The sequence below is a fragment of the Tenrec ecaudatus genome, chromosome 7 (genome assembly GCF_050624435.1).
Source record: "Tenrec ecaudatus isolate mTenEca1 chromosome 7, mTenEca1.hap1, whole genome shotgun sequence".
Taxonomy (NCBI): domain Eukaryota; kingdom Metazoa; phylum Chordata; class Mammalia; order Afrosoricida; family Tenrecidae; genus Tenrec; species Tenrec ecaudatus.
In genome coordinates, this window is record NC_134536.1 from 41,002,202 (window position 1) to 41,029,085 (window position 26,884).

Here is a 26,884-nt window from a genome sequence, read left to right on the forward strand (position 1 = left end):
TTGCCCAAAGAGCTTCATCTTATGCCCAAAGCTTTAATAATTATCTGTATCTAATTATACAGGAAAGCCAAGGCTCATTTTCTCAGGGATTTGTTACTTCACTTCTCTGATTGATTAATTACTGTTAATGTTATCACTGATGTGCAATGCATACTTTTTTTTAAAAAGGTGGCCTATCTAGATTATAGACTGATTGTAGACAGATGGAGAAATTACTAATCATAATCATCCCAGGTATTGTGCTCAGGGTGTCCAAGAACTGTTTTACATAGAGACTACATAATAATCTTATGAGAAAGTTCTATTATCCCAATGACTGCTACTATCACAACCAATGAGACAAAGAGGGCACAGAGTGTTTAAATAATTGCTAAATGTCAACCGCTAGACCCAAGGCAACATATCTTCAGAGTTGACACTATGATTTTCTTACTTTTACTTGGAAAAAAAATCAGTAAAATGGAGGTAATAATACCTTATTGTATATTTAAAATGTGAAATTTATCAAATATACTACTTAGCCACATGCTTACTAACAGTAGTATGCTTTTATGAAATATTAATTATTTTCCTTCCTTTCAAAATAATGGAAAAGGTTGGAAATTCTGGGATGACAAATTTGGGCAAATATAAGGAATTCATATGGGTTTAAAGTTTAACATTGCAGTAAGTCTGTTAAACTTAATGATAAAATCATTCTCCATGTCTGTAGCTTATATGAGTCATTTGAAGGTACTAACAAGAGGTCAATGGCACTGACACCATCTCAGATCAGAGCCCAGACTACCAGACCACACCTTCACATTGAAGGCCTGAATTAGTTTATCAAACATGTCTGCTCTGTAAGTGTTACCATAGCATGTAGCAAAGAGCCAGAAGATTCCCAAGATAATATGAATTTTACTATGCAGTAATCTTTCATTTAATAGGGTTGTCCAGAAAATAAAATCCCTATTGTTAAAATTTTAGTTGTTTTAAATGGTTGACTTTTGAACATGTTGATTATGGTTCAGTGGGATACACTTCAAGACATTTTACTGTTTCTGTCTTAGGGCATTCCTTAACGGTTTACTGCGCGACAGCCATCCTCGCGGAATCTGAATCAGCCCAGTTAAAATAAAGCATTTTTCTAAAAGGAAAAAGCAATCAAAGAGTTGTTCCCTGGAAATCTGTTCCAAGAGTTTACCATTTTAGGCAAACAACTAGAAAGAAAAGACAGAAAATTGGAGGACTCAAAATATTGTGTGATATTTGTATTAAGCTTTTTTTCATGTTTAAAGCAGTATACATAAGTGAGGATGTGATATATATTAATATATTATATAAGCTATATTCTAATAAATAAGGGAAATAATACATCGATTACTTCATTTTATCTTCGGAGATCTTGGGATTTTTCTAAGATTCACAAATAGTCACTGTGAAACTAGGATTCGTATGATCAGCCTTTGAATAAAGTTTATTTTTATTGATCCATGATGATGATGATGATGATGATGATGTGTGTGTGCATAAACTACATCTGTTTTCAGGGGATAGTTTGAGCTCTCTAGCTTAGCTATTAAATATCCAAAATGACATGAATTCATCAAAATCATAATGAAAATAGCATAATTCTGAGGAATTATCATAATTTAAAATCCTGTGTTTAGGAAAAACTCAGATTATCCTCCTAAAAATACATGTATGCATTTATTTATGTGTGACAAAGGAAAGTGAACATTTTAAGCCAAGAGTCCATTTGTGGACCTAGATGTCAGTCATGAAAGAGCTACATTTGTGACTTACTTATTCGATGGGATATTGAGAGGACAGGCACAGGGTTGACAGTCTTCAGCGGTACCTTTCGTAGGATCCCCATAGAAACCAGGAAGACATTTATTGCAATGTGGGCCACCTGTGTGGTCTTTACAGTTCTGAGGAAGAAATGTACAGCAGAGTTCATCATTTCATCTCAAGCATTAACCTACTGCCAACAACTCATCTAGAAAGCCATTTATCCATCTTCTGCCAGAACAATTTTGCCACATTAAACGGTCCATTTTATAGCAGGTCAATAGTAATGAAATCTAATTCAATATCTAACTTATAGGCTACATGTTAATTTTCACATATGCATACTTAGAAAAAAAGATGACTTAAATTACACATTGTTTTCCATTTTATTTCCTTTTACTCCTTAATTTTTCTCCCTCAGGAAAGTATGATGGTGTGTGTGTGGTCATAAAGCTCCAATAACCCATATCTAGAGGAAACCGTAGCTCATTTTAAGTAAAATCAATTGCTTGCCTTAAAATTGCTTCTTTAATGAGAACAGTGGCTAATCACACAAATCCTTTAGGTCTATTGCCCTCTTAACTCTGACATTATTTGTGGCCTTGTGGACTCGCATAGGTTGGACAATCCACTAATGTGTCATAGCTATGAGGGTTTTGCTCGACTCCTAATTAAACTTCGAGAAAACTGAAAATATTAAAAAATTAAAGCATGTACCAACACATAATGAAACCAAAGTTATATATTATTTTCCCCTCAGACATTTAAAAATAGAAATGGAACTTCATTCATCATTTTTATTTGGGGATGCACATCTTTTTGGAAAACACAGAGTCAAGATTAATTTATTGTAAGTCTTGATATATTGATAGTAATCAACTCAGACTATGTTCACAAAACTCAAGAAATCTGGTTTAAAAAGTGAGCAGTTCCATTAGTCAAACAGTGGAATCATCCACGAAACTTATACTAGCTCAGCTGGATAGGTTGTTATGTCCTTTGGAATCATGTAAATGTAATTTCAGTTTCTAATAGCACAACAAAATATATCTAATTACTATTAGAATCATATAGCATGGAGTCATCATGATAAATATTTTTTAATTTTATAAGTATATAATATTAAATTTTCTCCAAATTGAGAGTTAAGTACAAGTCATAGCACCTAGGCTCATGTTTTTAGTATTTAATAGGCAAATTTTGTGGGAAACAAATATAAATTCCCTTTAACATAGACTGAAACTATATTCATCTGGATGAGATGGCCTTTAGAATGATAAGCTTATGTTAACGACCATTCTGATGATTTAGTTTGGTATATATTTTTAAAAGTTCCATTTCAATTAACTATAGTAAACTTATTGAAGAAAATACAAATATACAAGCATAAACACACTTTTGAAAGTAGTTTTATACAGGGGCCCGGAAGGGAGAGTTCTTTACTAAACAGAAGATATTGACATTATTATAAAATCTCTGAGATTTTTAAGCTCTCCAATTGGATTTGTTGTCTGTAGAATTCAGGTCATCACTGAACACCACGGCTACGTTCCAAAGGCCGGGTGGTCATTTGGGCAATAACATCATGAAGGAACATGTCAGATGCACCCTGGAGGATGACTGCGTCGTTCCCTACGCACCCAAATCCACCATGATTCACTTGTCAAACCACTGCAAATCATGACCCAGCCTCCTTGACACACGACCGTCACCCAAAGTCATCACTTCCAGGCTCATGTCACTAAAGAGCAAAAGAGTCAGATAGTATGTTCTTTTATTATTGTGGATGTGAAAGGTTGGTCCTTTTTATGAAAGCATTCTATTAAGACTAAGAGAGAGAAGACCATTACTGTTTGTCTGCAGCCGTTCGCTGATTCCTGAGACATGTTCACACACCTTTGTTTGGAAGAAGTCCATGCATGTCCACACTAAAAACCTACTGTCGTTGTTAGGTGCCAGTGGATAGAGACCTTATGCACTACAGAAGGGAACACTCTCCATTTGCCGTACTGTGGTGGCTTGTGTGTGGCTAGGAGCAATGCCACCGGTGTCTCCTTGCCAGCAGGGTTCTCGAAAGTGAACAGGTTTCAAAAGAGCTTCCAGCTTAAGAACAGACAAGGCAAAAGGAAGCCTCTGCCTACTTTGGAGGAAATAGCCACTGGAATACCTTTCATGCACACCTTTGAAAAGCTACTAGCAACCCTTTCCTACTTGCACTTGTAAGTAAATATACACCAGATGCCACAGATTTAGATTTCTCTCCGATGGCAAAAATACAGTGAGGTTGGCTTTTAAAGCTAACCAAGGTTACAAAATTTATGTATAACTTTCATAAATTTTTCTGGTTAATTCTATGAAAAACAGAAACAAAAACCCACCACATGAAGAATAAGAAGGAAGACACAATGTGACTTAAGTGAATAAGGAATCTCCTAGTGTAAACCCAATGTAGGCACTTCTCTTTTGGTCAGTCATACCAGAAGCCCTATGTTCAAAATTTGGTAGGGATGCGTAGCTAAAACTATGATTTCAGATAAAGGACGTTTGAAAGGCCCCCCAGATGATCTTAGCTGATCACCTCTCTACTGGTGACTACACCAGACTCTGTCTCTACCAGTAAGCTCTCCAGGGTTTCCTCACAATTGTCCCTGTCACCTGATCTTATGAACTGGAACTCCCTGTCCATGAAACAGACAATCTTATAGGCTTCACATGACTCAGTGCTCACAGTTCTCTCACTAATTTTGGCCAAAATGACCCTGGATGAAATAATATTATATTTTAAAATGGCGGCTATTCATAGGAATATCAATATCATTTGGATAGAAACACCCAAATGGAAAATCAACATAATTTGATTTTATTGTAATGAATTCAGTAGGGAAAAAACATTATAAATTTGGTATCATGATATATTTAATTTGTCTTTTATTAAATTTAAGTAAATAAAATCAATATCCATTTTTGCTGAATATTTCCTCTTGCATGTTAGTAAACTGTTTAAATATAACTTAATATTTTTCCAAAGGTACATTTTAAAAGACATATGATATAATTAAAATGAAAATCACTTAGTCTTTTCTTCATAAAAATGCCATTTGAAAAATCTACTGATCCACAAATTAAGGCTATCAAGCTTTGTACTGCAGAGCAATTAAAGAAAGTCCTATATCAAGACAGCAGAAAGAGCATCAATAAACCTAAATGTCAAATTACATAGAAAGAAAAGTCCTTGAATTTTCATTTTGGATTATTCCCAGAAGCTTTTAAGCAGAGGAAAAAGCAGGGTGGGGGGAGGGGGTTTGAGCAAGAGAACGAAAGCACATTAAGAAATTGAGACAGCAGAGTCTGCCTAAAATCAGCAGGGGAATGCGAGTGTGATGTCCTCCTGAATTGACACTATTTCAAATTATGTTCTGCAAGACTCGTGCAATGAGAAGTGTTGCTTCGAGCTTCCTGCCGCGCCGTGTCAGACAATAGCGACCTGAAACGCCCTTGAGTGGATGGGAATGGTCTAGTCAGAGTAATTCACCAATCGAAAGACGTTGGAGCGCAATAGAAAGAGCCTGCCCTTTGTAGAGCTGGTACTTCTCCTTAAAAGTACAAGTGGTTGTAGAAGTAAGTAGCTCTAGTGAATACATACTGTGTGTATTTATTATTTTAATCTATTTACAAATCTAGCATTTAGTTAAATGCTCCAATTCTTAAATAAAAATCACACAGCATGTCACATTTTTAATGTACATAAAATTGACAGCTGCGAATGAAAAAGATTGCACTTTTCATAGTATGGGCGATACAATGATTCCCTGTTTTAGAGTAAAACCATATACACTCACCGATCCATTATTCAAGCTTTATAGTGATGCATCCGAGCCTCATTCCCTTTCTGCACAAATGTGAACACACACGTGTTGGTGCTTCATAGTCAGGGAGACCAAATACAATAAGGCATTCTCAGCGTACATTTAAATTCAATATAAACTTGATGTTAAATGACTTCTTTGACTCAATGTTTAAAGTCCCAATGGCAGTAAGTGAATTGCAAGGCTTACTGAGCTGCACCAAGCCTTCCAGGCAGGGAGCTTCCCCCAAGGTGAAGGAACTCACCAGACACTCGGCAGTGATGTCATCGCAGGACTCCGCATGACCAAAGCATTGACATGGCTCACACATGCCAGGAAAGATCGTGCCATTAACTCGTCTGTGCCCGGGCCAACAAGACTGAAAGAAAAATTTTTTTACAATCAATTTTTGAGATTAAAAAAAGAAAATATGGGTTTATTTTTCGTGTTACAGGGTGGGTAAAAGATGATAATTTAGCTAAAGTGCTCAGGAAATGATTGTCAAAGAGTCAACAGTATTGAAACGTTGCTACAAAGCTATTCCCCCTGATATTGGGGCTCGGTACTGACCTTAGAATTACTGGCAGGCATGAGATTAAAAGAAGCGTTAGCTTGGTTTCTGTTCTGAAATGGTAAAATAGAGCAGAGATATAAAGAACTGATATATGATAGATAAAGTAAAAAGCACAGGTGGAAAAGCAGATGGAAATGCACTGAAAAAGATGGCAGACATGATAGAACCTGGAGAAGTGCTTTGCCAGAGAGAACACGCACTAGGATCCCAAGCCGTGTGAACCTCAGGCACGCGCTCCCTTCCCCAGACACGTGCTATACTTGACAGAATGGTGGTCATCCAACGGTTGGATTTCTCCTGGCATAGGTAAGACCTGGGATCTATCTCTGATCAATGCACTTCATGTGTAGTCATCACCCATCTTGCAGTGCTGGTTTACATATTACTGTGATGCTGAGAAAGTTTTACATGAGCTTCCAGATGAAAACTTGGAAGGTCTGGTGATCTGCTTTCAAAAATAATCAATGAACACCCTGTAGATCATTAAGATCCAATCCGCAGAGTTCCATAACCAGTTATGAGGATGGCACAGAACCAGGAAATATTTCAAGCCCTTGTGCAAGATGTCCTAATCCATTGAGGATCAGCCGTGCAGCAGCTACGGTAACTGCCCTGGATTCCATCCTGGTCACAAAATCTTTGAACTCATATAGGAGCAAGGTGCCATTCTGATCTTGCATTTGGCTTTATAAATATCTGACACAGTAGTGTGCATAATCAATATCTTTCATTCTAAATTTTCTTTATCCTTCTAAAATTTCACATGCAAAATTATGAATCATTTCTTACATATCCTCAAGAAATTTATTTTATGACAGTACCCTACCATAATTTTGCCCGTAGTCATCATCCCTTATTTAAAATGTGAAACTCTTTATTTCTCTAAAAATGGAATTCTCCTTTTGGGTCTTAGATTACCTGTGCATCAATACCTGCTCTAAATCCTCTGTCACTCTTGTAATTAACTTTATCTTCTGTGGGGATTAATGTAAATCAAATAGGAATGAAAGGTAAGTGCAAGGCAAATACTGCTGCCCTCTGGGGTTTTATGATGCCTCACAAGTTAAATCCACACTTTTTAGGTTACTTACTGTATTTGAGTAATTTTTAAAAGTCACAAATGGGTTTATTTTGTTTTGCTTGCTACAAGTTGCAAATGGAAACAAGAGAGGCACCATTGAAGTAATAAAATATATAGACACATGGTTGAAAATGTTCCTTTGGCCTCAGGCTATGAGAAATATCAAATTGAACAATAATAATGAACATATAAAAAAGGATGTTCTGATACTTCATATATGATAGGAAAACAAAAGAAACTTCCCTCTTAATTTCGTCCGTACCAAAAGAAAGTGTCAAGTTACTTTCTCTTTCCAATAAATTCTTTTCATTAAAATATTAGGCACCCTTTATTGATCTCCTTTTTCATTAAAATATCTGGCACCCTACATTTACTGATCTCCTTTTTTAAAATAAAAAAAGCTTTGTGTCCAGGAATGGGTAGAAATCAAGGACACTAAAAACAAAACAAAACAAAAAAAACCAGGGAGGAGAGAACACATTCATGGTGTCTAGGACATATATTCATGGAATTTTCCTTAATATGATTCTTATGCTCTTGAACCGAATTCTTTATCCCAGGTCTTCTTTCTTTAAACTTTCCAGCTCCTGCACATCAATCCAATGATTTAATCTCCTTCGTTGCTACGGAGTTTGCGCCAACTCCGGATGCCTCCCTGTACAACAGACCCCAAGGTGGCCCAGTTCTCCCTTCACTTTCGTTGCTACCAAGTTGTGGACTCCAAACATTTTTTCCTGTTTTTTAAAGTGAATTTTACTTTGTAAATTAGGTGATGGGGTTTACCTTCAGACTATCATCTCTGCATTCGGCAGTTCAATGCACTCCCCTGCCCTGCACTCCTGGAAGACTTCTCCTCCCCGCCCCCCACCCCCCCACCCACCAAATCAAGTCCCCTCTGGTTGTAAAGCCTTTGTTTACGTTTTTATCTTATAGTAGTGGTTTCATATAGTGCCTGTCCTTTGGGGATAATTATTTTTATTCAGCACATTAGTGAGATCACGTATGAGGTATTTTGTGACCTAATCCTTGTTTTTAGCAGTGCACAGTATTCAATTGTGTGCATGTAACAAGTTTATGTATCCATTCTTCTACTCATGGGCTTTGGGCGGTTTCCAACTTCTTGCTATAGTGAACAGTGTCGCCATGAACCTGGAATGCATGTATCTGTTCGTGTTGTGGTTCCGACTCCTTTTGGGTAAACACTAAGCAGAAGAATTGATGGATTCTATAAAAGCTCTATTTCTAGCGGTTTGCGGTAGCAGCACACTGCTTTCCACATGGGTGTACATGTTTAGAGACCCGCCAGCCGTGGATGAGCGGCCTAATGTCTCTGCACCCTCCAGCGTTTGCTGTTTTCTATTTTATTGAGTTGGGCTATCCTTGTTGCTGTAAAGTGGTATCTCAACATTGTTTTGATTTGCATCTCCTGGATGGCCTATAATTGTGAGCATTTTTTCGTGTTTCTTAACCATTTCAATGTCATTTTTGGTGGATTGTCTTTTCATGTTCTTTTCCCAGTTTTTATTGGGATTATTGGTTTTATTGTAGTTTTCTCTAGTTGGTAGAGTAGTCCCCTGTCCTCTGTGTAATTGCAACTGTTTTTACCCCCAGTCTGTGGGTTCTCTTTTGTTGAAGTTTTTATGCACGTCAGTGTATAGTTTTTAGTAATTTCCAGTAATCAATTTTTGTCTTTTCTATGCTTCCTGCATCATATTGTAGTATGTGGGTGCCCTGCAATAGCACCTGAATTTGCCCAGATTTTCTCAGATTTATATTTAGGTCTTTTGTCCATCTTGAGTTTTGTTTTTGTACCTGGGGTGAGGAATGGGTGATGTTTCATTCTTCTGTATATAGAGATCCAATTTGATCAGCACTTATTGTTGAAGAGACAAACTCTCTCTTTCCCACTTAATATTTGTTGGTTCTCTGTTGAAGATCAGTTGCCTATCAAGAATCACTTGCCTGAGTTTTGTATCCTGTTCCATCGATCTCTGCAGCTATCACTACATTAGTACAATGCTGTTTTGACTATGTGGTTCTGTAATATGTTTTGAAGTAGGGTAGTGAGAGGGCTCGTATTCTAGTCTCATGCTTAAGAAGCCCTTTGGTCTGTCTGTCTTTTCTCCTTCTATATGTCAGCAGATAGTTTTTCTGTTTCTTTAAAAGGAGGAGCTGGGATCGGGATCAGAATTGTATTGTGTGTATAGATTGGTAGTATTAATATTGTTATAATTTTAAGCCTTCCTAGGTATGAACTTTGAGTAATCTTCCATTTATGAAGGTCTCTTTTGATTTCCTGTAAACTGTTAGGCAGTTTATTTACACAATTCTTTTGTTAATCTGGTTATTTTTATTCCATCTTTCATGTGGCTAAAGTAAATGCCATTGTTTCTTGATTTATTTTTCAGAGTTCATTTCATTAATATATAGGAATCGATGGATTTTGTATGTTAATCTAGTATCCTACCACATTGCTAACATTTTCAAATTTTTTCCAACAACTTTTTGGTCTAGTCTTTGGATTTTCTACATATAGAATCATACCATCTGCAAACAGGGAGAGTTTCATTTCTTTGCTCATCAGGATTCCTTCATTTCTTTGGTTCTGGTTAAGAATTCCAGCACAATGCTGCATATAAGTGTGAGGACTCGTCTTTCAGCACTACTGCAGATTCTATCGGTGAATTCTACAAAGTAGATTACCAAGCCTTTAATCCTAAACTGTTTCAGTATAGAAACTTGGCAGATGCCTGCACATCATGGGCAATTCTTCTGATAGTCAAATGTCTCTGTCATAGATTTCCACAGCACAGAAATATGAAAATTGCCACAGTATGACACACTGACATACAGGTGTCAGCTCATCTCATTATTCACAGAGAATATGAAATATTTCTGAAGGTAAACTATTTTAACTATCAAGTCCACATACACATTCATATCTCCAAGCATTTTTGTCTTATTTCCCTCTTAATGTATATGTGTGTATATACACTAAAATTATTTTGCTTACAAAAAATATATCACTAGACTTGTAATCAGAATTATTTTTTGTAATCTGAATTCTATATATTCTATTCTAGTTTCTGTTGCATTAATATAAGCTTTATTTTATTGGGTTATTACTATCAGCACGAAAATGTGACCTAGCTTCTCCCATCAAAAATGAACAAAGATGAAAAGAGCAGAATTGCTACCCTAACATCGCCTAACTCTCCAGTTACTTGCTTTCCTGTTCAGTGAAACCACTCTAAGGACTGTCTACACATCTTTGACTCACTTCCTTTGCACTTTGTTCCACTTTCTCTGCCTTGGGTCTCCACGACTCTAAGAATGCTCTTTTCAGGGACCAAACATCGGGCAGCCACATCCAATAGATGGCTTTATGGTTACATTTTATTTGACCCCCTTTTAAATATTTTGCACAATTGACTCACAAAACTGTCTTAGCTGTAATATTTATGGAAGCATGCTACCAAAGCCTCTCCTCTGCAGTGCTATTAGGTTGGATTTGAACTACCAACCTCTAGGCTAGTAACTGAGTGCAAATCATTGTGCTACTCAAGAATCTGCCTAGAATTTTAGTATCCCCAAAATGTATACTCATCAACTACTTGTTAGCTAAATGAAAATATGAGCACTTTTATAATGTGGTTAACACTTCACACGAAGTGTGAAGAGAATTCCCAGAAGTGTGAATGAGGTAAATGATTTTGAATAGCCTTGTGGAACCAAATGAAGTAAAAGAATTACTTGATAATGGATCCTTAATCTGTCTTTGACTAGATGTCCTCAGCCATCTAGATTTAAGATATTAATGGAAATTGAAGTTTGTTCAGTTAGGGATCCCAGGTTATCAAAAATAAAGCCAAAGATACTTACTGTATGAATCAGGCTCAATTTAAAGTGAATCAGGAAGTGAATGGTTGGAGGACAGTGGGATCTAGGGTAAGACGTTGGCAAGTAAGGAAGACGGAAGGAGGAGGCCAGAGAGAAACCGCAGACTGAGATTTCACAGCTCTTTGATTTGACTAGGCTCTTTAGAGTTTAAAGTAGATGTATTTATCAATAAATTCTGTGTGGCAGTCACAGGATGATGTCATGGTTTCTGCTTCTCTGTTGTAATTCTTGGGCATGTCTGCACATGTATGTTTTAAACCTGCTGTGTAATTGTTACCAGTGTTCAGCCTCCAGTTCGAGGTTTCTCTGCTGCAGAGTGCTTCCGGGGGCTGCTCTCCACTGGCCTCGCTCCCGCCTTTGAAAGACTCCAGCACTCATGCTTGGTACCACTCCTGGTCCCTGAATTATGTAGCTCTGTAATTTAATCTTTCACAGGTATGTGTTCCGTCTCGCTAGATGCAGGGTTAGCTTTCTAAGGACGTGGATTGTGCTGTATATTTCTCGAAGATCCTTCCACATCAAGTGCAGAATTTATCAAAGTTCTCAATAACTTTGAGGATGGGTGGCAGCAAATGTAAACACAGCTAATTAAATATTTCTGATATCCAGACAGTTTTATATTAGTGGGTATTTAGGACTGGGTAAGCTGGTGAGGAGGACTAAGAATAACTCATGTGGGTCTAAGTGTTAAAGCATGAGTAGAATCACGGTTTTTCATCATTCCCATTGAAATAGGCATGTAAAGGTTCAAAGGGAGCTTTCTGATTTTAACATCAAAATCACAAGACTCTTAATAAAATAACATATTTTGTCAAATATGCATTGCATGTAAAATCAAATCTGGGTTGGCGGAAGTAATTCATATCCACAGTTACACCTTTACTCTCTACTTGACTTTTGGAAAAGCAAACGCAACCCTGAATTGTATTTATTTATTTATTTTTCTATGTTTGTGAATATGAGAGCAGGTAAAGCCCATCTGTCACTCCTATGACTCTCAGTCCTGCTTATCCGCTGGAAGCATGCAGTATTTTAAAGTAAAGAAAAATGACAAAGCAATGCCTAGAGTATTTCTATAAATGGCACAATGTAGTAATGTTCTGAAGTGGAACATCTTGGCACACTCAAATGATTCCTTAAAGGCATTACACTTTAAGACGTTAAGTGCCTATTTATCTTCCCTCTGCTAGAGAGATGTTGTTTACGTGTTTTGACCTTGTTTCAAGCAAAACCAATTTTCAAATCACCTAAAAGAAAATACACAGAAGTAAATAAAAATTGGTAACTTTAAAAGATGCAATGTGGTATTAAGAAACATTGCTCTTACTATAATCTGTAATTTGGAAGGACCAATAAATAGCTCAATCTCTAGATTATAAACAAATCCAAGGCCTGTAGAAGTGTTCTTGATGAAAGAATTGCATTTACATATTATATATACATTTGACATTGAAGATTATATGTTTCAGACTATTGTGACTCAGTTGTATTCTTGAGAAGGAGAAAAAATGTATGATGCAGATTTAAAAAATGGAAAAACACTGAATTTCCATATTAAATGGAAAAGTGGAAATAAAAGGAACTTTTGGAAATATTATTCTATCACTAGTATTCAATGGATTAAAGAGTAGAAACACATTTATGGAAATAAATAATTTTTCAGCTATACTAGGGAAGAGATCTAAAAAAAGATGAAACATAATTTCATTTCTGTGGTTAGCACGCTATTCGAAAGCGATGACGTTTTGGCAGGCATTCAAATTTCTTCATTAGGCACATGTTATCATTTATGTAAACGTTGATGGGAAAAGTAGCCTCTTTTTAGAGAAGTATATTGAAAATAAATGAGTTAGGATAACTGAAAAACAATTGATGCAGTTGAATTATGGTAAAGAAAATGGAGCCTAACATGGCTTCCCAGAATTCTTGGAAGAAGTGCAGTCAGGGGGGTCCCTACACAGGAGGATTGCAAGAATTCGTCTCAAGTGTGAGGGGTACCCCCACAAAACAGGAAACATCTCTGCTGGGTGGAGATTTTGTAGTACGCATTCTTCCTGCTAAGCGAACATCCAGCCACTTGCTCAGTTAGTGCACCCAGTGACTTCACCTGGGAAGTTTTTCTGCGGCTGTGAAAAATTTGTTTCCTGCTTAGGAAAAATGCTGCAGAAACGGTTGTGATGTTAAACACAGCTTAAGAGGATGGCGCTATGGGGGAAAACTCAAGTGTACAAGTGGGTTTCTCTTTTCAAGAAAAATTAAAATGTTGATGACAAACCTTGTTCTGGATGTCAGTCAACTTCCCAAATGAATGTAAATGTCTACAAAATGCATGTGTTTGTGCTCAAAGACAGGCTGCAGATCATTAAAGAAGATGGGGAAGTTACCTGGGCTATCTTGGACTTTGGTTCAGCGAATGTTAATGTTTTGATTGTTCAAGGAAAAGCGTGCCTGCCATGTGGAAAGATGCCGTGCTCTGAAAGAACAGCTGAGAAGCAATCTGGAATGCCCCCCCCCTCCCCAAGGTCATTATAGGTGAAGAGACACGGTCCTTTCCTTATAACCCAAAAAGCCAACATCAATCAAGCCAGTGGAAGATGGCACAATCACTTCGCCCCAATAAAACTCTTCAAGTGAAAATAAATATCAAGACACTGCTTCATTGTGATTTTGATGTGAGGCGGGTCAGTGCATTTGGAATTTGTTCCAGCAGGTCCGACTGTTGACCAAACTTTCTTTTTAGAGGTTCTGAAAAGATTGTACAACAGTGCACAACAGGGACTGGTTTTGCCACCACGACAGTGCACCTGCTCACACAGTCATCTAGTGCACCAGTTTCTGACCAAAACAGTATGCCTCTCTTGCCCCAGGCAGCTGAGTCACCTCACCTCACTCCTGGTGACTTTTGTTTCAGTGAATGCAGAGGGACATGTTGATGATGTCAAAGGGGTGACGAGAAAACAAGGGAGGTCCTGTTAGCCATCCAAACAGATAGTTTTGAAAAATGTTTCCAAGAATGTATTAAGTGTAATAGAGAGTACTTTGAAGGTGATAAGGTAGTTTTGTAATAAATAAATAAATAGCTTTGAAAAAAAATTATATTTTGAGGGGGGGTACCCCTCGTACTTTGGCCATGTTATCAAAAGAGACCAATCCCTGGAGAAGGTCATGATGTTTGATATGTTAGAGGGTCAGGGAGAAAGAAAAAACCCTCACGATTGCCACGGTAACTTTCACAATGTTGTCAAACATCACAATGATTGTCGGGTAGTGCAGGCCTGGCCAGTGTTGTGTTGTGCACTGGGTCACTAGAAGGCGGCACTGACACCCTGGCATTGAACGAGAGCATTTGATTAAAGACAAACAGCACATTGAGAGCAGCCCTGGAGGAATTTGGAGCGCACTGAGAATACATGCGTGGACACTTACTTCACAAGAGGTCCCACTGTACCCCGGTGGACACTGGCAGACTTCCACAGACGCCGCAGCGCTCCCCGCAGTGGGGGACGCGACAGCAGACTCAAGAACGACATCGCTCAACCTGGGAGAGAGCGAACAAGATATGATCGCGTCAGACAAACTCGTGCAGTGGCATTATGCAAACATGTAATAAGAATTTGATCAACATAAGGAACATATCTGCGCGCCCAGACTAGGCATGCGATTATCAGTCACTGGATGCTCGGTTCAATCCGTGTGTTCGGGAAAGTCTGGCTCCGTTGCAAGTGCTCAGAACCAGCGCTGTCATGACATGCTGAGTAAACAGGAAAGGCTATTCATTTGACATGTTCAAGTCCACTGTGACTCAGCAAGCCTGTGGGACCGGGCCCAGCAGCCCGGGTCGGGCTTCGGCGGCTCAGTAAGCGCGGGCGGAGCAGCGGGCAAGGCACGCAGCAGCCCCCGAGCCCCTGCATGCTTCCCTCTCTAGCTCTTGACTTCCCGTTTGGAAGATTAATAGATGGGTAGATAGTGGAAAGCGTTTTGTTTTGTTTTTCCAACACTGAGAACCTTGTGTCTGTATGTTTTAACATTTAGCCTAGAAAAGCAGGCAATATTAATAGTCCATCTGAACTTCTAAATTGATAAACAGAAGTGGTTTTTTGCTTCATTTTCTCAGAGATAAATCTAGATACTGGCAGGTAAAACTTCCTCATATGATCGATGGAATCTCCGAGAATGATTTGTTATAGAAGAAGCGCTGGTGGCGCAGTGGGTAAGCGCTCATCCGCTAGCCCCCAGCGTTGGTGATGCCATCAGTTGCAGGAAGGCGATGAGGCGGCCTTTTATAAAGATGACAACCGGAACGACTCAATGGGGCGCCTCGACTCTATTTCACACGCTCACTGGCAGTTGGAATGGACTCCATGACAGCGGGTTTGCCTTTTTTCTACTACATCTCTTACCTTTTTTTCCTCCTAAATGAAATACATTGTTCTCTGTCCCCAATGACTTCATTTTATTGGTATATTTGCAACTCCTGATAACTTTAGCAGAGTGATTTTACAGAGCTCAATTTTGTCAGAAAAATCTGGTTTGGCCAAATTGAAAATAAGCTTTAATGCTTCTACGTAAGTTGGCCATATGTACATGTTTGTGTCTATGAGGGTAGTGTGCATGTGTGTACATAGACTCTGACTATATATAAGTGTGTGTGTGTGTATACATACAACATAAGTATTCTAGACAAAAAGTTTAGACAAATCAAAAGTTTGGAAAAATGCCACCATCATATATGCTGGATATATATGTGTGTATGTATTTGTGCTTGTGTGTGTGTGTGTGTGTGTGTGCACATAGAATCTAATCGATCTTTTAAATAGCTTTGCAAACTCAATATGTATTCTCAAATTAAACATATGCTATAATATTCTCATTGACTTTTTTCAAAAACAAATTTAAGAGCTTCAAGAAACACGGACTCCAGTGTCAGGTAGTCTAGAATTTCTATCCTGATCCAATATTTACTAGTCTTGTAACCTATTAGTCTATTTGGAGATTTTAGCTAATCGGCAAGACAACAAGGTTAAAAATTATCTTGAAAAGTGGTAATTTTTAACCACGTAGTAAGCATTTTAGAATCAAGTTTATAAATGCTTTAATCATTCACCTCACCTTTACTAACCATAGACTTAATCGAACCTGCTGTAGTGGGTTATGCAGTGGGGTGCTAACCACAAAGTCAGCAGTTCAAACCTACCGCTGCTCCATCAGAGAAAGAAGAGGCTTTCTGTTTCCATAATAATTTGCAGCCTCAGAACCTCAAATGGCGGCATTTCTCTGTCCTGTGGAGTAACTATGAGTCAGAATGAACTTTATGGCTGAGTTTGAGGTTATATATATGACATTATTCCAAATCAAGAAGAAGCAGGAAAATTAACTGAGAATATAAATAAAACAGTCAGATTGAATCATCCTAAATTCTGAGTGCTCGCTGACACTCTTTGAAGACAATTGATTAATCATCTTTTATTGATAGGATAGCTCAGTCTCATTTTCGTCTTTAAGGGCATAGTTTACGCCAATGTACAGAAAGTTTTTGACTGGTAGGTATTATAAATTATCACTGTTTCATAGTGTCAAAGATACATGTATACAAATCCCACTGACGTCCCATCGATTATGAGTGGTATTAGTCCTAGGTAGGATTCTGATATTAATCTTTACCAAACAAATTGCTTCAACTTTCTCCAAAGATGGGCTGATGGGTTTGGAAAAACTGACCTTGTGGTTAGCAACACCATCCCTAATCCAAAATATCACCAGAGCTCCTTGGTATAGTTACCATAGGTATTCACCTACAAGCAAAGTTGTATATGTAGAGGTTCAGTGACACCGCAAATTCTTCTCAATGCAGCATAGGGTTTTGCAGAGTAATTGAACTCAGAATATCACTTGCTGGTGCTAACCCAAGTTTATAAGTCTCACCTTAAGAATAAGGACTGCCATACCATCTATGTAACTATCATCAATGTCTCAATGCATATTTAATGTGCTTTAATTGGATGGATAGAGGTAAGTAATTATGTATGAGTGGATGTATGGATGGATGGATATATATAAGACTAAATAACTGAATAAGTGAATGAAATAGTAAATAGATAAATTGAATGTAATTATATTATAAACAATGAATAATGTACTGCATGACAAATGATACACTATAGACTAGCATTCACATTTCACACAAATAAAATTAGACAAGTAAAAAACAAATCACTTGTTTGATTGGACACAGAAAATAAATTAAGAAATGTTACAAAGTTATGACTCGAGGACAGAGGTCGGAACTCACCTGAATGTTGTGACATCTGACTACCTAAATTAATGGACTGTCACATGATGAGCCTATATTTTTTTATCTTTTTAATTGAAAAATTAGAAGATTTCATGGTTGATGTACTATTTAATTATAATACAACACACTGTCACAATTTGCTAAACAATAGACTTATCACTATCTATAGATATGGCCCCAGCCTTTTCAGCACTAAGTTGCTAAAACAAAACTTAAGAAAAGTGTATTTCAATGTTTCCAAATAAAATAGGAGCCATTAACTAGAAAAAAGATTTGAAAATTAAAGATGTCTAAACAAACACATTCTCAGTAAATTTCGAAATTTCATTTGAGTTTTGAAAACAGATGTTCCTCTCTCTAATCTGCACAACCAATTTGAGCAATGGGATATTGCAATTTCCTACCAATATTCCACATTCGTATTCACTGAGCAGCCCCAATGTTCATCAGGTTTTGCTATTTTTTAAATGGGATTTTGATGTGTTTAACAGTTGCTGATGATGAAAGCAGCCATTTATTTTTTTTCACCCTTCGATATGGTCATTTTTCTTTCTTGATACCAGGCCGCATTCATTTAAAGGTCAGTAATAAAGTGATGGATTTTGGGGGTGCAAGGACTATGAACAATTTGCCAACAAAGTCCAATGCTTTAGCTGACTATTTCTCTACTATTCTGACGTGAAGATACAGATAAAATGATCCATGAAGAGAAAAAGGGAAAGTTATGTTAGCTACAAGCATTACTTTGCTCCTGATTCAAAGATAGCTTTCAAAGTATTTGTTTACCTTACTTTCCACTAGACTTATATATATTTTATATATATTTATTTATACATTGAAGATATCTCTTTCAGTCCACATAAAAATGTTACTTTGGAGTATCCACTATAGAAAAAGATGTGATTGTTGTTATTTTGTTTTCAAAATATGTGGTGATGACTCAGAACTCCCTCTGACCACTGTCCATTTGAAATCCCCCAAAATACTATTTTATGAGAAGAGGCGTGCGGTTTGCACTACATTAAAAAAGAAAGCTTCATTTGCATGGCAAGCCAATGTTTGAGTGGGCCCTTGAATGAGCTGGACAGTTTGTGCAAATATATTTTCATCGCATAACAAGCAAAATAGCCTAAAACTACCCCATCATAATAGTTAGCAATAACGGTGTGTCTACTAGACTCTGTGTACTATAATGGGGCATAGCAAAGATTGTTTCTGATTTAAGTATCAAATAATCTGAAATAAATCAATAGACTGAAGCTGGAGTGGCTAAGTGCCTCGTGGAAGAAATCACAATTAGCAACTGATGGACAATAGATTCAAATCCTAGTGTGTGACTTCAAGCGTAATTATCTGTGAGCCTCATGGCCCCCTATGTGTGCCATGATGTCTGAGGCAGTTTTATGTGGAATTGTTTTTCATTTAATCTTCATGTCAATCTTGAATGTTAGATAGTTCCTGCCATTTCACAGAGAAGAAATCTGAGAATGAAAAGAGAGTCATGATAGATGCTTGGTAACTGTTTTTGGACTAATTAAGCCCAAAATTTACAGAATATCATTGGGAGGTAGCATAACATAATGATAAGGAAACACATATATGGCTTGCAAGCATTGCTACACCTCTTAACAAAAACTGGATGCCAAGTCAGTTGTATAAAATGCTCTTTTCTTAAAGCAAAAATACTTTTATGTTTCCCTATCTTTTCCTGAAAATGCTATTCTTGGAAATTCTATATAGAGTTAGTAGAAGATGGAATTGCCATGAGGTAGAAAATGTAGCTATCTCTATCAGTTATTTTAAAAGTAGAAACCTACCGTGTGGTTATAATTTTCAAATGAGTAGACTGTTAAGAATTTTCCTACCTGTTTAATGAAGTAACTTATTTCTTATATAAAAATCCAAATTTATTTTAAAAGGCATATGAAAAGGTTTAGTAAATTCTTAATTTCAAGCAATACAGACAAGCAGGCGTGTGTCATGGTAAAGAGGGGAAGGTTTAGCTATGGTAATATCTCCCCATTCTCAGGAGCTGTGTGGTGTAGTGGTTACCCATTGGGTTGTTATCTGTATGGTCGGCAGTTTGAAACCACCAGTGGCTCAGTGGGAGAAAGACTGGGCTTTCTACTCCCGTAAACAGCTACAGTTTCAGAATCCTACAGGGGTTTCTTATGAGGTTGCATGGACTGGGTGGCAGTGAGTTCCTTTTTTGTTTTCTATTTTGAAACTGAACAAAGCAAAACTAACACCAATATCCAGTACATTTGCTTTCCTTTCCTTAAATTTGGATCTGTGGGTTGAAAAATAATAACTGTGTTAAAAGGTGATATTGGTAATGACATATCATCTGATTTATTCAAGTGGAAAAATTTAAAAACATTTATTTCCTCAGATGGCAATCGTACAATGTTAAAGCTCATAGCTAGAATATGTAAAGATACATAATTACCTATTAGGGAAAAAAAATCACACTGCAAACCATCTATAATAAAGAAAACTTTTCAAATGTTTAGCAAAGAAAGATACAGCCAGAGAAAATGCATTTCTAATACACCATGTTTTTACTCCCATCTCTTGTGTGTTTAAAAAAATCAAACATAATAAGAAAAACACAATTTTTAGATGTGATGATGATGCTTATGCTTCTAAAATGATTCTCTACATTTTCGAGCTGCACACCGTAGTATTTGGAGATGAGAGAAATGCTCCCTGAGAGACACTCAGAGTCAATTTGGAAAAGCGGAGAAGGTAGATGACACAGTGTGAAATGAAACTGGAAATTAGTTCTGTTTATAACTGTTGAAGTTAGCTGAAGGGTACTGGGAACTCCAGATCCATACAGTTTTTCCCCCTCTGATTATGTTGAATACTTTTTAAACAATAAAACAATTAAAATAGGTGAAGTCTTTAACAAATTTTAAACTTTGCTAAAAATTAAATAAAAATGTATCATGCACAATCCAGCCCCAAATAATGTGTCTGCTCAGGGCAGTTGAGACATAAGTGTTGTAAGAACCCCAGACCTATATTAGCAATCCAATACCCCTTCCCCTGAAAAATCACATCAGTGCTCAAAACCAGTCCCATGAGGACGGAAACCTCCCAAGTTAAGCAAAGGCAGCACCCCAACAGGAGGAGAAATTTGGCCAACTGCCAACGTCTACTAGAAAGTGCACCCCAAAGACATTCTGTTCATTGTTCAAAATCGAAAAGTTATTTGTGAACAGTTGAATAATCTTTTTTAAAAAAAATCATTTTATTGGGGGCTCGTCCAATTCTTATCACAATCCATACATCCGCCCATTGTGTCAAGAACATATGTATATTTGTTGCCCTCATCATTCTCAAAACATTTGCCTTCTACTTGAGCCCTTAATATCTGCTGCTCATTTTCCCCTTCCTCCCCTCCCCCTACCTCATGAACCCTTCATCATTCATAAAGTATTAATATTTTGTCATATATTACACTGTCTGACGTCTCTCCCCCCCATCCCCCACCTTCTTCCCTGCTGTCCCTCCCCCAGGGAGGAGGCTATATGTAGATTCTTGTAATCAGTTCCCCCTTTCTACCCCACATTCTCTCCACTCTTCAGGCATCACCACTCTCACCACTGGTCCTGAAGGAGTCATTTGTCCTGGATTTCCTGTGTTTCCAGTTGCTATCTGTGCCTGTGTACATCCTCTGGTCTAGCCAGATTTGTAAGGTAGAATTGTGATCATGATAGTAGTGGGGAGGAAGTATTTAAGAACTAGAAGAAAGTTATATGTTTCATCGTTGCTACCCTGCACCCTGCCTGGTTCATCTCCTACCCACAACCCTTCAGTAAGGGGTATCTGGTTGACTACCATTGGGCTTTGAGTCTCCACTCTGCACTCACCCACATTTTAAAGGATATGATTTTTTGTTCCTTGATGCTTGATACCTGATTTCTTTGACAGCTTGTGTTCACACAGGCTGGTGTGTTTCTTCCATGTGGGCTTTGTTGCTTCTTAGCTAGATGGCCACTTGTTTATCTTTGAGCCTTTAAGACCCCAGATGCCCTATCTTTTGATAGCTGGGCACCATCAGCTTTCTTTACCACATTTGCTTATGCACACGTTTGTCTTCATTGATCGTATCAGGGAGGTGGGCACCCATTGATGTGATTTTTAGTTCTTTGATGTCTGATAACTGGTCCATCTGCACCTTGTGGTCAGACAGGCTGGTTTGCTTCTTCCATGTGGGCTTTGATGCTTGTCAGCTAGATGGCCTCTTGTTTATCTTCAAGCCTTTAAGACCCCAGATGCTATATCTTTTGATAGCTGGGCACCATCAGCTTTCTTCACCACATTTGCTTATGCACACATTTTTCTTCAGCAATCGTGTCGGGAAGGTGTGCATCCTAGAATGCCAATTCCATAGAACAAAGTGTTCTTGCATTGAGTAAGTGCTTGAGTGGAGGCCCAATGTCCATCTACTGCCTTAGTACTAAACTTATAAATATATGCACATAGATCTGTTCCCTACACTCATATACATAGATTTACATATGTACATTCCAGTCTTTGGATCTCTCTAAATACCCTTTGTCACTTAGTTCTTTCCTCTATTTCCTTTTACTTTCCTCTTGTCCCACTATCATGCTCAGCCTTCATTTGGGTTTCAGTAATTTCTCTCGGTTACCTTGCCCTTACTGAATCCCTACCAGACCACTCACATCCTCCTTGCTACTGATTTTGGATCACTTATTGCTCCCCTGACCCTGGGTAGGTCAGCATGAATAGTCTTCTAAAAATCAAATCGAAAACTTGAAATTGAGACAATAAAGATGTGCAGTGAGGTTAAATGCATTTCTCTTACAGTTTTTTAAAGAGAGTAAAATTTTTTTGTCAGTTTTGACTTTCATCTGATCAAAGGGGACAGTGTGAGAGCAATCAATTTATTTTACCATATGGGCTTCACCCCGTTCGAGGCAAGAATGACAGCAGGACTCCCAGACACCTTTCCTCATTTTGTGCCTGGCTCTTGTCTTCAGGTAACTTGGATAACTTGTTATCCTTGGAAGGTTACAAAGAATCTAACAAGTCCCGGAGGGTCTCATATTAGCAATTCAATGCTTGGACAGAAGTTGGATAGCATTGCTTCCTGTTGATGTGGTGGCTTTCCATTAACCACGTGCTCTTGCAGATTTCTAATTCTAATTCACAGGGACCTTTTGAGGTTGGCAGCGCAGTTGTCCTCGTCTTTATTTTACAGATGAGGTGACAAGTTGAAAGAGGTCAAAGTTATACTTATGTTTACAACTACTGAAGAACCGAGCTGAAAACAGCAGTCAAACTTCTTGACCTCTACTTCAGCACTCTCTGACCTACACCATGCCACCAAATCAGAAAACGGAAAGATCCTCAGGTGCTGGGGGACTTCCATGGAAGTAAATCTTCCTTAAATAAATCAAAACATGATGTTTTCTCTTTCTTTGTTTTTTTTTTTTTTGTTTTTTGTTTTGGTTGTTGATGTTGAAATAGTTTCAATATACTTGTGCTGGCACACAGACTATGTAGCGAGTCAGGAGCCTACTGTGCGAGACAAGTTGGAATCAATTCAAGGGATGTTTTACAAATATGACTCAACCCTTCAGTAGATCGCAGATAAATAAAATATAACAAGCTTGCTGACTTTGGATTCACGCTGACTTTCAGCTCACCTGAAGTGGGTAGGAGTTTCCAATCTGACATTGGCTTCTACTTCCTGAACCACACAATTCTTTAAGTAACAGAGGCAGCCAAATAGCAGCCACCTCCTTGGCTTTGCTCTGGTGAATGTCCACAAATATCTTACGTGAACATATGGCCTAGATAATGGGGAGGTTTCAGAAGTCTTCAACAGAAACCAGTGATTTTAAGATGGGTAGACACTGAAATTGTCTGACATAAATCAAGAGGAAAAGCCTTTGGATTAACTAGTCTGAAAATCAATGCTGCCAAAAATAAATAAACCCTATAGCCGCTTTCTGTCAATTTGGTGTCATTCATTTGGAAAGTTAGAGGACTCATCCCCTTTGCACTGTTCAAACATCATGACGATCGCTATTGACTAGATGGGGAAAAACTTAATTACTTCCTAAGTGCTGTTTCTCATCTTCGTGGCATTTTGACGGAACATCTATCAGAAGTGCCTATGTAAAAGAGGTACATTGTTTGGCAATGGTTCTGTTTATGAATCTCAACTTCCCTCCTTTGGGAGATGATAATTATGAGCATACTTGGTTGAAATATTGCAAGTGAAAGGTAAACTAAGCAGCTCAGGAAAATCATAAGAGGTGGGAATCAGCAACCAAAACAAAAAAAAAAATCCTCCTGAGATGAACCAATACTAGAAATACTGTTTTGAATATGAGAATACCAAGTTGTCAGATTAGGTCACATTTGATTGTCTAATCTAATATGATTGAGAATGAAGATGCCACGGTATTTTTGTTGCTTTTATTTATTATTTAAGGAGAAAAGCAGATGAGAAAAGAGCTTGTTCAGGCACAGCTAAAGTGAAATTGTCAGAATAAAAAATGCCATTGTTTTTAAAATGGGAAGTGTAGCAGCCTACAGTCAGTCAGACACAGGCATGTTTGGTTGAAGTTCTGTCTTTAAAGAGAACAACAATAAAAAAGAACAAAAGGTAACCTATTAAGAAGGTTCTCACTAATGAGCACTTTATATAATTATCACATGTAATTTTCACAATTACCCTTAAAGTTGGCCATTATTATTTCTACTTTACACCGGAAGAGATCAAGCTTCCACGAGTACCAATCATTGACTGAAGGTCACAGCTAATAGGCAATAAGCTTGAAATTCTACCCCTGCCTGGCTCAGAACTCAAAATCGGTCCTTACAACCATGCCGACCAATATAATCTAACAGTGTTTTATATAGAGATCGGTGGGTATTTGAAAAATCTTTATTTCTTCTTATAAACACTATATTGTAAAATTTAAAATAACTAGCTAATTAATAGAAAAATATTTAATAACTACTTTCCATATATGGAAACTTTATATCTCTTTAGGTTTTTCTCAATATGAGATATAAATGGATTTTTAATTTGGCACTATCATTTTTTCCAACCTGCTGTGCTGGTTGTTGTTAGTTCCGGCACTCAGCCACCCTGTGCACAACATGGATTTGGTGCCTATCGGTCGTGGTTAGGTGGCGTCAAGTGCATTTCTAGTCATATAGTCACCTCCTGCAATAGATTAGATCACCAGGCCTTTCTAACATAGAGCAATTGGGTGGGACTGAACTGCCAATCTTTTCCTTAGCGCTCAACATTCAACACAGTGCTCAGTGCTGGCCACATGCTGGCGGAAGCACAAAAGAATTCACACTAGCAGAATGCCAATACAATAGTAGTATTGCTTCATTTTATTGAAAAGCTGAACCCAATAAGACACCAACTCCACGGCCAAGAGCCCATGTGGTCTGAGAGTCATCCTGTGGGACAAAGCAGATCTCTTCCTTAGGGATTTAAGATAATCTCATCGCTCTCCTATCGAGAGAGTGGTTGGTTTCAGGTACAGACTTTGTGGTGATTAGCCCAAGCTTAACCCGCTACAGCACCAGGGCTCATTCATAAAAAGACTTCAATCCAAATGCCAGTTTCCTGCCATGGCTGAGATGCCTACTCATCCTGACCCTGCATGGGGTTTGCAAATCCGCAAGCATTTTGTAGGTCGAGAGCCTCATGTCTCTCACAGAACTTTGGTGGCCTTGAGTTGCCAGCCTAGTTGCTAGCCATCCCACGCTTACCCCAAAGCAGCACCATGCTCCTTCAATGCAAACACCTCCGAGCTTCACATCCCCCTCCCAACACAGGCATCGCTGCCCGGCAGCATGGGGCCTGGAAGATGCAGTTCTTGACTTTACCTGAAGATGGCATCCATCCCATGGCTGTACGTGATTTGGATGAGGAGTCGTTTCAAATCTGCGAGCACCGTCATAAACTGTTTTCGACTGGCTGGGACATTCGTGCCGCGTATGGTAAATAATTCTTCTTTCAATGTCAGCACATGAATATGTTCTTCGGTTGGCAGCAGGTGCACCTCGTCTTGAGCTGTGCTGATCTGCAAGTCATTTCCCTAATGGGCGAAAAGAACAGCAGAGGGTAGACCAGTGCAAGGATGGCGCAGAAGGGCAAAGCATCCATACTCCATACAGCAAGCGCCTCGGCACCTCTGTCCACATTCCTCTAGGAGTTGAATTCCAGGCTGGCTTCCCTGGCACTTCCATGGTTTCTATGCAGTGGAGGCGATGCAATGCAAATGTTAACCTTGTGGCCCTGGGTAGATACCATCGGGTCAGTCCTACCGATACGGACACAACAAAATGAAGTACTGTCCTCTTCCATTCTCGCAATCGTCTTACGTTTGAGTCATTGATGCTGCTACTCTGCCAACCCTGTTCACGGATGGTCTGCCTCTCTCCTCTCTGCTGACCTTCTACATCACAGAGCAGCGTGGTTAGCGTTCATCCAGAGTAGTAAAGAGTGTAAGGTCTTTGGTTATACATGCCCTTGTTCCCTCGCTTAGCTGAGATGAAACATACCCAGCCATTTATAAACAAAGATGTGATTAGAAATGCCTTGATTTTATGTAAGGAAAGGGGAGAGTTCGGATGTGTCTGTGGGGTGCACAGAGGAATGTGTGAAAGAACATTGACAAGAGGGTAGTCAATTCTATTTAAACAATATTTTGATTGATTAATAACAGATAAGCTCTTGTAAAGACATTATATCCTTTGAAACATGAAAGCTTTGAGTTGGGAATCCCCTCAGATGTTACCCCAAACATCTCCTCCTTTTAGTTCTTCTGGGATAGAATAGCTCTTTAACCGTGACCATGTTACCTTCTCTGTGAGTTCTGTGGGTTATTGCAATGAATTGTAGAATCCAAAGAGGCAACTGGAACCAGTAGGTCATCAAACGAAGAGTAAAATGAAGATTCCAGAGCCTATAACGGATATTCTGAAAGGGTAGCAGGAAACCAATCCCCAATGTTCATCTGCAGATCACAAGATTGAGGTGTCACGTGGACTCCCCACGCTAGTGACTCATTTCTGCCTATGTGGCAGTCTGGCGAATGGCTTTGTTTTAACTTGTAAGCTCTGCCCAGGAGGAGAGTGTGTGCCAAAGGAGGGGCTAATGGGGAGGATGGAGAAGCGGGAATGTGAGGGTTGTATTAGTCCTCACATTTGAGGATTGTTACCGCCTGACTCATATGACAACCCATTAGGACAAAGAGGAGAGCTTTGTGCAGAATCATTCAGAATCACAAATGTGTGTGCACAGATATGCCTGTGAGTGTTTGGGGGGTTGGGGCTGGGGGTGAGGGGTAAGCATGATTAAAAAAGATTCCAGGAAACTATAGGAAAGGCCCTTTAAGAAA

At 38.4% G+C, this 26,884-nt stretch overlaps 1 protein-coding gene across 1 annotated transcript in view; it reads right to left on the reverse strand.

Annotated features, from left to right (window-relative positions):
• The window catches only part of LAMA2 (laminin subunit alpha 2), a 636,281-nt gene that overhangs the window by 246,079 nt on the left and 363,318 nt on the right, over positions 1–26,884 (reverse strand). The window contains exons 14-17 of the mRNA XM_075554570.1: positions 25,368–25,579; positions 14,603–14,714; positions 5,887–6,000; positions 1,789–1,916 (exon numbers count right to left, since the gene is read on the reverse strand). Coding sequence (XP_075410685.1) covers positions 1,789–1,916; positions 5,887–6,000; positions 14,603–14,714; positions 25,368–25,579 — 566 coding nt within the window. The remainder of the gene's footprint in view (positions 1–1,788; positions 1,917–5,886; positions 6,001–14,602; positions 14,715–25,367; positions 25,580–26,884) is intronic.